This window comes from Lepidochelys kempii, chromosome 5 (genome assembly GCF_965140285.1).
Source record: "Lepidochelys kempii isolate rLepKem1 chromosome 5, rLepKem1.hap1, whole genome shotgun sequence".
Lineage (NCBI taxonomy): Eukaryota > Metazoa > Chordata > Testudines > Cheloniidae > Lepidochelys > Lepidochelys kempii.
In genome coordinates this window covers 44,844,699-44,858,365 of record NC_136384.1, presented here as the reverse complement: position 1 = coordinate 44,858,365, position 13,667 = coordinate 44,844,699, and the positions used below count along the sequence as shown (strand labels likewise).

Below are 13,667 nucleotides of genomic sequence, written 5' to 3'. Positions count from 1 at the left end.
TTTACAGACCACAGTTTGGGAGCTTTTTAGCTCTGTTAGATCAACCTCCTGGGCTAAAAAGGCTGGGGGAAATGTGCCTCTGGATATATGCACAGCTGCTAGTGGTTGTATTCCTAATGTTTTATTTCTGCAAGATTAACTAGCACACAACTCCTGATAACACATTTGGTAGGAGGCTATTGGAAACAGCTTATCTTTTCTAATTGTATACTTTACCTACAAAAATCCTAGTAAGGAGGTATAGGAGAAGAAGAAAGGAAAAGCAAATATTTCATTTACCAGTAAAATTGAGTCCATCTTTCCTCCCTAGTACAATCAAATCTCTGTTCTGTTTTCTTTTTTGCTTTTCGCTTTGCCCACCATGCTACTGTGGAAATCTTTTTTGACCTATGGCTTGAGTTTATTTTATAGGTACACACATTTCTTGAGCTTTAACCTTTCTACATGAACAGGTCCATCTGCACTGTATTGTAGGAGAAGAGGAACTCAAATGGCAAATGTGATTACGGACCAATAACATTTCCCCCCTTAATAGCCCATGACTCTTCATGTATGATGTAGACTCAGATGAAAATATCTTGAGCACTCAGATGGCTCAGATTTTGCTTCCTTTCCTGTCATTATGACAGAATGCTGGGAAATCTCCAAGATGTCATAGAAATAAGATAGCTCCTTCATATCCCCAAACGCCCACAAGCAAAGGAAACCTTGAGCATTAAAGCAGCTGTGATCTTATTCTTAGCAACCCAGTTAGTCATTGTAGCATTCTTTTGAAAATATGAAAGTCCTGTTGCTGAGAGTTCTGCAGGTCTAATTCTCAGTTCTCAAAAACAAAGGATATCTTAACCATTGTTCCCTTCTGAGACCTAGTTTTGAGTTCTACGTGCTGAACTTCATTATCATTCTCCTTAAGGAATGGTATAGACTAACTTTTTTAAAAACATGTTGATGGAGTGACATTATAGCTTTAGTGAAACAAGGAGCTAGCTACCAGATCTGCAGCTCAAATAATGAGTGGGATATAAATGTTAAATGGAAACTCAACTGTTTTTTGTGGGGGTTTTTTTCTCTCTCTATTATGTTTAACACCATCTGATATGGAAGATAAATATTTGCCCCATTATTTTTATTCTTTGTGTGTGTGTCCTGTCTCTCCTCCCCCGCCGTGCCTCTTCTCCCTCCCGCCCCAACACACACTCCCTCCACCACCTCAGGGTTTTATGAAAGTTAAAATTACCTCTTTATTTGTTAGTGCACTAACATCACCAATGTCCACGTGGCTTTGGGACACTGCTAGCTGTGTAGTAAAGCGGGAAATAGCACAGAACATAATCTCTCTAGGGCTTTTGTCAGCAGTGGCTACTGGATATGTGGCACATCTTATTTTATTTTTAGTTACTTTTGATGATCTAGCGTGGCAGATTTTATATCTGAAGAATTGTGAACTCATTTAGAATATGGAAGACATCCCATGCCATGTTATAATCATGTTAGGGTAGATCCAAGTACTTGAGTTAAGCTATGATTATCCTTTTTGGAGTCTAAATAATAGTAGCCTACAATAACGAATTAACATGAATTTTAAAATGCAAACAGTGTCCAGCTGACATAGAAGTCTTCATATGTTTGTTCTACAAATAGCAATATGTTGATAACACTTTCATTTAACTGAATCATTTTCATATTATGAGATATACAATAATTATATAAAATTTATGCAGGTAATTTTAATTTCACAAAGTACATGAAAATGAAATTCAGAGTAAACGCTTCTGTCATGGACTTTCAGTCCACACCTTTGGTGTAACTGATACAATATTGTTTTCTGTGAATTATGTGAATCACAGCAACTTTAAACTTTTTTTTTATAGCCCTACCTGAACCCATCCTTCCATCCCTCCAAAAAAATTACCCAGTAAGTGTTTCTTATAAATTCTTATTACATCATATTTTGTATATAAAACTGATTATCTACAATATTAATGTGAATACTTAAATCAGTATTGGGTAAAATTAAATATAGCTATGGGCATGGTCATTGGAACGCTCAATGCCATTTCATTTGCGTGCAGAAATGCTGCCTGCTGATTCTGACCATTCCTTTGTTAGTATGAACTGTTTCAGTTACATACAAGATCAGTTTTCAACACAGGATCAGACAATGTGTTGTGGTGTTGTTAATAGGAGCTGCACACCTAATTGACCATGTACTGTGCTGAAAATTCATCAGTTGCATATATTAGTCTGGTGTAAAGTTCCGCTTGCTATTTCTTAATACTGCTTCCAGCAGCACTTTCATTCTTGTTGTCTGTCAGCAGCAGGAAAGGCCAGGGAGAGAGCCAGCTGCCTAGCTGTTGAGTCACTTGGATCCTCCATTTGATCAAATATTTAGACCAGAAGAGGACAAAACTTGCATAGTTAATATGGAGGATTGTGCACAACCTCCCCATGACGTTAGGCTTCAGTTCTATCAAGTGTGTGTGTGTGTGGACACTTACTGGTATGCCCACGGAATGTCCCGCTGATTTCTTACGGAACTACTGGGCATAAGAGACCATGCTGTTGGATCTCTTTTTAGGATCAGGGTCTTAATTGGTGGCTCTTTAATTGAATGCTTCCTGCCCTTTTACAGATATTCAATTGGAAAAGAAAAGGAGGGAGTTATTGAGTGGCTATACTTTGTATTTAAGTTGTTCAGAGACATTCCTTATTCTGTTCTCCTTGTGTATCACTTTTTTTCATGTTTCTCCCTAACATCTGTCTTTTCTCCTCCATCTGTGCCTTCATATTCTTTGCTCCTCATTTCTCTCCCATATTTCCTATAACTCCACTCAGTCTCTTCTCTTGGTCTCTTTATGCTTTATTATGTTACTGATAATGACAGTTAGATGTCCAGATTGTGCTGAATCAACCCTTCAGAAAACCATGCTTCCTACCATCAAACACTGACAGGAAGAGCTGCTTTCAAAATTGCTGACTCTCTATAGCAGGGAAAAATAATAGTATCCAGCTCTCATATGGCAGGTTTTATTCACAGTAGTCCAATGTAAGCCATTATACACAGTGAAGATTAACAAAAAACAGTGGAAAACTTTGAAATAGAATATAAAACTCAGAATTTGCAATTCTGTTCTTATTCCATTGACCCTGCTGACTCGGTAGCTACAATTAGTCTTTAAAGCTATATATTTTTTTTACATTGTGTTTTTATTCTTTAGAAAAATATTACTATAGTTTTATATCTTTCAATCTCTTCTCTCACAATTCACTTTTTTGGTATTGCATTACATCTGAAGTTTCTTATAATTTTTTGTAAATATCATACTCTGTGTAGTTAAAGATAACTGAACTTGCCTTCAGGTCAACATTTTATGTCATGTAAATATTGCAATTCATGTGAAACTTAGTTGTCATTTGCAAAAAGAAAAGGAGGACTTGTGGCACCTTAGAGACTAACCAATTTATTTGAGCAGCTCACTTCATCGGATGCATGCATGCTGTAGCTCACGAAAGCTTATGCTCAAATAAATTTGTTAGTCTTTAAGGTGCCACAAGTCCTTCTTTTCTTTTTGTGCATACAGACTAACATGGCTGCTACTCTGAAACCAATTAGTTGTCATTTGTACAGCATATATTTTTGAGTGTCACCGACTCCTACAGTTTGTTCCGTGTTAAAAAAAAAAAAAAAAAAATCATTTGAATGTGTTTCTGTTATGCAGTGTTGTCATAGCTGTGTTGGTTCCAGGATATTAGAGAGACAAGGTGAGTGAGGTAATATCTTTTTTGAACCAGCTTCTGTTGGTGAGAGAGGAAAACTATTGAGCTTACACAGATGTGAAGAAGAGCTCTGTGTAAGCTTGAAAGCTTGTCTGTCTCACCAATAGAAGTTGACCCAATAAAAGATATTACCTCACTCCCAGTGTTTCTAATGTTTATTTGAACTCTCACAAAATGCAGGTGTTCACATTGTGGACTTGCCAAAGAAGTTGGACTCTCTTAGGAAGACACATTGTGGGAAATTAATCTGTTTTAATATGAAGGCATAGGAGATTCTTTTTAACTTCTTTCAAGTGATAGCAATTTCACAGATAGGTACCTGTATTTGAGGTGGCAGTGTAGTATTGTATAGTTAATAGCCATTACATTTACTCTTTTGGAATTAATTTATGAATATATAGTACCATAAAATGTAATAATATTCTAATCAAAATCTTGTATTAAAGTAATAAAATCGTTGGCTTCTACGGTATGCTAGAAAATTGCAAGTATATTGCTGGCTCCACCTTCTCCACCAAGAATGTAATTTCTTAAGTATTAAACTATTGATTTGAAAATTGTAACTCCTACACATTGGATAAACTACAAATCAGAATGAAAATGAGGAACACCTTATAAAAAACTTGAATTCAGGATGCTCAAGTGCATTTCACATTAATGTAATCCCTAAAAACTAGGGCTGTCAATTAATCACAGTTTACTCAAGTGATTAACATGAGTTAATTAACTAGATTAAAAAAATAATTAGGATTAATCGCAGTTTTAATTGCACTGTTAAATAATAGAATACCAATTGAAATTTATTATAAATATTTTTGGATGGTTTTTCTACATTTTCAAATATATTTATTTTAATTATAACAGAATACAAAGTGTATAGTGCACACTTCTGAGTGCAGTGCTTACAAATATTTGCAAAAAATAAAAGAAATATTTTTCAGTTCACCTCATACAAGAATAGTAGTGCAATCTCTTTATCGTGAAAGTGCAACTTACAAATGTAGATTTTTTTGTTACATATCTGCACTCAAAAACAAAACAATGTCAAACTTAGAGCCTACAAGTCCATTCAGTCCTACTTCTTGTTAAGCCAGTTGCTAAGACTAACAAGTTTGTTTACATTTATAGGAGATAATGCTGCCTGCTTCTTATTTATGATGTCACCTGAAGTGAGAAGAGGCATTCACATGGTACTGTTGTAGCCGGTGTTGAAAGGTATTTATGTGCCGGATATGCTAAACATCCATATGACCCTTCATGCTTTGGCCACCATTCCAGAGGATATGTTTCTGTGCTGATGATGCTCATTCAAAAAGAAGATGTTAATAAAAATTTGACTAAACTCCTTGGGGAGAATTGTATGTCTCCTGCTCTGCGGTTTTACCCACGTTCTGCCATATAATTTTGTGTTATGGCAGTCTCGGATGATGACCCAGCACATGTTGTTCGATTTAAGAGCACCTTCACTGCAGGTTTGACAAAACGCAAAGAAGGTGCCAATGTGAGATTTCTAAAGATAGCTATAGCACTCAATCCAAAGTTTTAAGAACCTTAAGTGTCTTCCAAAATCTGAGAAGGACAAGGTGTTGTGCATGCTTTCAGAAGTCTTAAAAGAGCAACACTCCAATGCAGAAACTACAGAACCCAAACCATCAAAAAAGAAAATCAACAGTCTATGTTGGATTTGATGCCGATGATGAAAATGAACATGCTTCGGTCTGCACTGCTTTGGATCGTTATTGAGTAAACCCGACGTAAGCATGGAAGCACATCCTCTGGAATGGTGGTCGAAGCATGAAGGGGCGTACAAATGTTTAGCATATCTGGCACGTAAACACCTTGCAGTGCTGGCTACAACAGTGCCTTGGGAACATGTGTTATCACTTTCAGGTGATGTTGTAAATAAGAAGCGGGCAGCATTATCTCCCATAAATGTAAACCAGTTTGTCTTTGCGATTGGCTGAACAAGAAGTAGGATTGAGTGGACTTGTAGACTCTGAAATTTTACATTGTTTTGTTTTTAAGTGCAGTTTTATGAAAAAAAAAAAATTTACATTTTATAAGTTACACTTCCATGATATTGAGATTGCACTACAGTACTTGTACGAGGTGAAATGAAAAATACTATTTGTTTGTTTCATCTTTTTACAGTGCAAATATTTGTAATAAAAATAATATAAAGTGAGCACTGTAAACTTTGTATTCTGTGTTGTAATTGAAAACAATATATTTGAAAATGTAGAAAACATCCAAAAATTTAAAGGGTATTCTATTGTTTAATAGTGCAAATTAAAATGGTGATTAATCGTGATTACTTTTTTTAATGTTGCAATTAATCATGATTAATTTTTTTTCAGTTTGACAGACCTACTAAAAACATAAGAAATGTGCTAGTTACAGATACATCAGCATCCAAAGAAACTCACATATTACTTGTGGTCACGGGACCCACGGAACAATATATATCTCCACATTCTGATACTGTTTACCAATGCAATTTGTTCCCTTTCAGTACAAATCTACACCATTCCAGTTATCCAGAATCAAATACAAAGCTTTAACTTGACCTGAAAATACTCCTAGAACTTTGAGAAATGTCTAATCTAAATTGCAGATAATATGTAATAGATGAGGAAATAAGTGTTTTGAATAGGAAGTAATAAAGGCCAGGTTTTCTGCTTCAGTCTAGCCCCTTTAATGTTGTGACAGTGCAAAGGGGCTGGAGAGCAACCAGATCTGCCCATCTGTGGAATTCATTGTCATGGAGGAGTTTGCAGCTGGCAGAGAGCTGACATTTGTACCTCTGAGTTTTGGAGAAATGCTGGGTCATATCATGTGTGGAGTTGTTCTGGTGCTTCCAGGCTGGCAGACAGACCCTTCTGGGCCATAGTCAGATGCATAAATTAGAGCAGCCCTGAAGCTGCCCCTTAAGCAACTTTAATCTGCCCTGGGTCTGGCATTGTACTTGCCTCTGAATGAGGCAGCCATTAGTGGCTACTATGTATTTTCCTCCCTCCTTCCTGCTGCACCCTTTGAAAAGGTGTGTGAGGGAAGATACTCAAAGATGGCTAGATTCTATGCTGATAATGTCAAATTGTAAATTTTTAAAGGAAAAAAATTATGTGGCCAGAGTTTCCTTGTGTGTGTTGCTTTTGAGTAACTAACTGTGTTGGGTGGAGGTTTGTGTTCTCTTCCAATAAGACATGTAGAATGGGAATATATATTACTCACCAAAGGCTCTTAAGCAAAGTAAGTTGTCATGGGATAAGAGGGAAGGTCCTCTCATGGGTTGGTAACTGGTTAAAAGATAGGAAATCAAGGGTAGGAATAAATAGTCAGTTTTCAGAATTGAAAGAAGTAAATGGAGGTGTCCCCAGGGGTCTGTACTGGGCCCGGTTCTCTTCAATATATTCATAAACGATATGGAAAAAGGGGTAAACAGTGAGGTGACAAAATTTGCAGATGATACAAAATTGCTCAATATAGTTAAGACCCAGGCACACTGCGAAGGGATGCTACAAAAGGATCTCTCAAAACTGGGTGACTGGGCAACAAAATGGCAGGTGAAATTCAATGTTGATAAATGCAAAGTCATGCACATTGGAAAACATAATCCCAACTATACATATAAAATGATGGGATCTAAATTAACTGTTACCACTCAAGAAAGAGATCTTGGAGTCATTGTGAATAGTTCTCTGAAAACATCCACTCAATGTGCAGCGACAGTCAAAAAAGCGAACAGAATGTTGGGAACTATTAGGAAAGGAATAGATAATAAGACAGAGAATATCATATTGCCTATGTATAACTCCATGGTACACCCACATCTTGAATAGTGTGTACAGATGTGCCCCATATCAAAAAAGATATATTGGAAAAGGTTCAGAAAAGGGCAACAAAAATGATTAGGGGTATGGAACAGCTGCCATATGAGGAGAGATTAATAAGACTGGGACTTTTCAGCTTGGAAAAGAGACGACTAAGGCAGGATATGATAGAGGTCTATAAAATTGTGACTTGTGTGGAGAAAGTAAATAAGTTATTTACTCCTTCTCATAACACATGAACTAGGGATCACCAAGTGAAATTAATAGGCATCAGGTTTAAAACAAACAGAAGGATGTATTTTTTTCACACAAGGCACAGTCCACCTGTGGAACTCCTTGCTAGAGAATGTTGTGAAGGCCAAGACTATAACATGGTTCAAAAAAGAATAAGTTCATGGAGGATAGGACCCATCCATGGCCATTAGACAGGATGGGCAGGGATGGTGTCCCTAGCCTCTGTTTGCCAGAAGCTGGGAATGGGCAACAGGGGATGATCATTTGGTTGATTACCTGGCATTGGCCACTGTTGGGAGACACGATACTGGGCTAGATGGACCTGTGGTCTGACCCAGTATGGCTGTTCTTATATGTGGTTGTGAAGATAAGTTTGTATATTTGAGGAAACATTAGCGTCTGTAGCCAGCCAAGTAAAAGTAGGAAGGCTGTGAGAAGTTGGGGGAAGCACTAAAAGGGTTGTAGGGTTCTTGACTGGAACACTTTGAAGTAAGAGGTGCAATTTCCTGCATTTTAGAGGACTATCAGACTCTTCAAAACAAAAGTTCATTGGGGGCTTCGGGAAGTTTATATCTGGAATTCTTTACTACATTGAGTAAATTAGGGTCTGTTAGAATACCAGTGAATGAGTACAAAGCCCAGCAAAACAGCAATGCCTCCCTAAGCACTTCTGTGTGTGTGACACACACACACACACACACTCATATATAATGAAGAGGCCAGAACCAGCTTAGTTTAAAAAGAGGAACTGAGGGAAAGGAGCAAATTTACTTGCTCATGCATTAGAACAATGGTCTTTCCTGTCCATCTTCCATTCACAACCAGTCCTGTCAATTCCCTAACCTCTTCCTAAAGAATCATAGTTCCTAGTATTCAAATGCAAATAAAACTTGTGTGTACATTTTTTGTGTGAAGTGATATCTCTTCAGGTTTGTTTTAAAGTCCGATCCTGTTTCTCCTTTTTTATAGGCCGAATATAGTGAGGATACTGAAAGCAGAAAGGGGGCTATTGCTGGGAGAATCATGTCCTCTGCTTTTGAGAGTTGGGAAGGGAAGATTTAAAGACAGATTTTCTCATTGCTGAGCCAGTTAAGGATGCTGTGTGAATGAGTTCCGGCATTGGTGCCACTGCTCTATAGTTATTTACCTCTCTTTCGTACTAATATAGCACCCATTACCTTATTATCTGCATCTCACTCTCTTTAATTTATCCCCACAACCCCTGCAAAGTAAGGAAGTACTATTATCTCCATTTGTCAGATGTGGGAAATGAGGTTCAGAGAGGCTAATTGACTTGCCCCAGATCACGCAGGAAGTCTGTGGCAGAACCAGGGACTGAATCCAGGTTTTCCCATGGCTCAGGCTAGGTCCCAAACTACTGGACCATCCTAGCCTGGGACACATTCCTCTCTGTTGAGCCAGTGTTTCTTTAATGATTTTTCTAGGGTTCTAGTGATCACACTGCTGGAAAACGAACTTGAGCAGCCTTAACGATAAGTTAATGACTCTTGGAAGGAGAGTTCCATTTAAAACAACCCCCAAAACTTAACCCTCCTGTCTCCCCAACCTTTTTCTTCTTTCTTCCTCCTCCTCCCCTATACCCAGTCCCATTTCTGGAGTTCTATTTGTTCCCTGAAATCCACTTCTGTGCCCCTTCGAATCCTGCACCATCTCACACTATGCCACCTCTCTGATCTCTTCCCCTCATCTCCTGCAATCCCTGTATGTCCCCACAGTCACTTGGATTTTCTTCCCCATTAATATATAATGTTTCTTTTGGACAAGTATTTTTTCTAGGAATATAAAATTTTAGATATATCTTTCCTTTCCTCATCAGTAAGCTGTAAGTGCAAACTAGAAAGGAAACTGGAGTTATCCATACCTGTATTCAGTGTAGGCTTGGTTCTCCATCCATAAAATAGGGTTAATGGTACTTCTCTACTTCGCAGGGGTGTTGTGAGGATAAATATTTTAAAGACTGATTGGCCCTCAAATACATGGTGATGAGGACCATATAAGTACTGTAGATAAATGGTCCCTACCCTGCAGAGCTTCCAGTGTAAATAGGCAAGATGATGGGTGGGAGAAAAGGGACAATGATACTGCCTGTTTTACAGAAGGGGAGCTTAGGTATGGAGAGGTTAAGTGACTTGCTGAATCTTAACACATCCTTGTGAGAGCAGCAGAAATGAGGCAAGCTACACTGAAGGGCTGACTGAAGGCTGTTATGGATCAGCTGGGGCAGCAGTGCTGGGGAGCTCCTCCTCCCGTCACTGTTTCCCTGCATGTGCTAGAAGTTTTGTTCTAATGAAGAAGACACTTGTGTTGGTTTCCCTTAATATAAAGTTGGCCACTGTCTGTTGGCCTTTGGCCTGACCCAGTATGGCCATTCTTACGTTAAATTGAAACAGTTATAATGAACAATCATTATTTTTTGAATGCTATGTTGGAGATTTAGCTATTTGGATATGAATTTAGAAATGTGATAGCAAAGATATTTGTTAGCTAGAAGGAGATGAAGAAAATGTGGGACTGAAAGTCTAAATTTCTAAAAAGAAAAGGAGTACTTGTGGCACCTTAGAGACTAACCAATTTATTTGAGCATAAGCTTTCGTGAGCTACAGCTCACTTCATCGGACGCATACTGTGGAAAGTGTAGAAGATCTTTTTATATGCACAAAGCATGAAAAAATACCTCCCCCCACCCCACTCTCCTGCTGGTAATAGCTTATCTAAAGTGATCACTCTCCTTACAATGTGTATGATAATCAAGGTGGGCCATTTCCAGCACAAATCCAGGGTTTAACAAGAACGTCTGGGGGGGGGAGGGAAAAACATGGGGAAATAGGTTACCTTGCATAATGACTTAGCCACTCCCAGTCTCTATTCAAGCCTAAGTTAATTGTATTCAATTTGCAAATGCATTCCAATTCAACAGTCTCTCGCTGGAGTCTGGATTTGAAGTTTTTTTGTTGTAATATCGCAACTTTCATGTCTGTAATCACGTGACCAGAGAGATTGAAGTGTTCTCCGACTGGTTTATGAATGTTATAATTCTTGACATCTGATTTGTGTCCATTTATTCTTTTACGTAGAGACTGTCCAGTTTGACCAATGTACATGGCAGAGGGGCATTGCTGGCACATGATGGCATATATCACATTGGTGGATGTGCAGGTGAACGAGCCTCTGATAGTGTGGCTGATGTTGCTCCAACCCCTCAGACAGAGACAAACACCTACAAGATCTCTGTCAAGCTTTCTTACAACTACAATACCCACCTGCAGAAGTAAAGAAACAGATTGATAGAGCCAGAAGAGTTCCCAGAAGTTACCTACTACAGGACAGGCCTAACAAAGAAAATAACAGAACGCCACTAGCCGTCACCTTCAGCCCCCAACTAAAACCCCTCCAACGCATTATTAAGGATCTACAGCCTATCCTAAAGGATGACCCAACACTCTCACAAATCTTGGGAGACAGGCCAGTCCTTGCCTACAGACAGCCCCGCAACCTGAAGCAAATACTCACCAATAACCACATACCACACAACAGAACCACTAGCCCTGGAACTTATCCTTGCAACAAAGCCCGTTGCCAATTGTGCCCACGTATCTATTCAGGGGACACCATCACAGGGCCTAATAACATCAGCCACACTATCAGAGGCTCGTTCACCTGCACATCCACCAATGTGATATATGCCATCATGTGCCAGCAATGCCCCTCTGCCATGTACATTGGTCAAACTGGACAGTCTCTACGTAAAAGAATAAATGGACACAAATCAGATGTCAAGAATTATAACATTCATAAACCAGTCGGAGAACACTTCAATCTCTCTGGTCACGTGATTACAGACATGAAAGTTGCGATATTACAACAAAAAAACTTCAAATCCAGACTCCAGTGAGAGACTGTTGAATTGGAATGCATTTGCAAATTTGATACAATTAACTTAGGTTACCTTGCATAATGACTTAGCCACTCCCAGTCTCTATTCAAGCCTATTTCCCCTTGTTTTTTCCTACCCTCCGCCCCCCTCAAATGTTCTTGTTAAACCCTGGATTTGTGCTGGAAATGGCCCACCTTGATTATCATACTCATTGTAAGGATGCATACTTTGCATTGTAGCTCACGAAAGCTTATGCTCAAATAAATTGGTTAGTCTCGAAGGTGCCACAAGTACTCCTTTTCTTTTAGCAAATAGACTAACACGGCTGTTACTCTGAAACCTAAATTTCTAAAGAGAGACATTTTAACTTATATTCAATCCTAAACTAATAAATAGATATACTTGTAACTTTATTGAAAATTCAGTTGTTACTCTAAGTGTTGGGAACTTGTTGACACGTTATTTTCAAACATAAAGGGATATAATCCCCCGTACTACTGCAGATGTCATAGTGCAACTTTATAGGTCAATACCAGTGCCACCATAATTAAAGAAAATTGTATTGGTTATCCTATTAGATAACAGTAAGTATTGTACTGTGGTACTGTAATGGTACCATATAATATATGGTTTTGTTAATATTATACAAATGTGTTACAGAACTCACTTGGTTGCCATATTGTTGTTTTGTAGAATTGTTTATATTGGCACTCTTGTTAATAGCTCTGTGTACAAAATACTTTTTCAAGCATATTACCTGTTTAAGAGACTAAATCAAGAAATTTATCTATTTAGTCTATTACAATATTAGATCATGTATATAACTTCCAAATCATAATATATAATAGACCATCTATATTCTAGTAAAAAAGAGTGACTAACTTCCTACAGCTTCGTCTGTGCACGAATTGGTACTCTCCACCAAACCCATGGAAGAAATAGATAAGCACCACTCTGCTTTATGTGGGTACATTCCACTTTTTTGTTCCTTCAGTAAGAAATTCACTAAAGATGGGGTGATCCTACTTAAGTTTCAGTCTGTTGGAATTCTTTATTGCACATCAGCATCACTAACTATAACTCTTGAGCTTCCTGTTGAGCCCTAAATAAAGAGAGTTTCCAAAGGGAGGGCAAGGGAATAGGTGTTTTTAAAATGGTAAGCTGAAGGAGTTTGTTTTTTCCCCTATCATTTAGTGGCTAAACTCTAGGAAAACATACTCTAGCTGTGTAACGCTCCTGTGCCTAGGAAACTTAACATTGAGCTTCAGCACTTGACTTATCAGCGTCTCTGTCACAGGATTACATTCTCTAAAAATGCTTTTGCAAAATATGAAGATATTTTGTTCACTGAAATTGAACCACCAGCAAAACAATGGAAATTGAAAGGAGTCATGGCCCAGAAAAACAAGATTCAGTTTCATCCAGTCAGTACCAAATGTTTTAGTACTTACGCAACCTAGAGGAACATTTTCCCCCTAGAATGCAAAGAAGAAACCCAGAAGATGACAATTTGGATGCAAAATTTCAGAATCAGAATTGTCTGTACTTAAAACATTACAGCGGCATAGCTGCACCATTGCAGTGCTTCAGCATAGATGCTACCTACACTGATGGGAGGGATTCTGCAGTTCGTGTTGGTAATGCACCTACCTGAGAGGTGGTAGCTAGGTTGATGGAAGAATTCTTCCTCTGACTTAGTTAAACCAACCTGATTTTCTAGTGTAATCAGCCCTGAGTCTAAATCATAGTCTTTTCAAGGCTGAATAATATATTACATCCATATTATCTTATCTGCAGCATATCTCAGAATTTAAATACTATTTAGCCTTTTGAGCCATAAATCCTTTAACATATAATTTAGGCTAAATCTTCAAGAAGGTGCTTGTAATGATTCTTTCATAGAAGTGTCCCTAAACTATGGGCATGGCTGT

At 38.2% G+C, this 13,667-nt stretch overlaps 1 protein-coding gene across 4 annotated transcripts in view; it reads left to right on the top strand.

The window, feature by feature from the left end:
* The window catches only part of TENT2 (terminal nucleotidyltransferase 2), a 74,543-nt gene that overhangs the window by 33,931 nt on the left and 26,945 nt on the right, over positions 1 to 13,667 (top strand). For all 4 annotated transcript variants that reach the window (XM_073344143.2, XM_073344140.2, XM_073344141.2 and 1 more), the window contains one exon: positions 1,872 to 1,915. In XM_073344143.2, the coding sequence (XP_073200244.1) occupies positions 1,872 to 1,915 (44 nt within the window). The remainder of the gene's footprint in view (positions 1 to 1,871; positions 1,916 to 13,667) is intronic.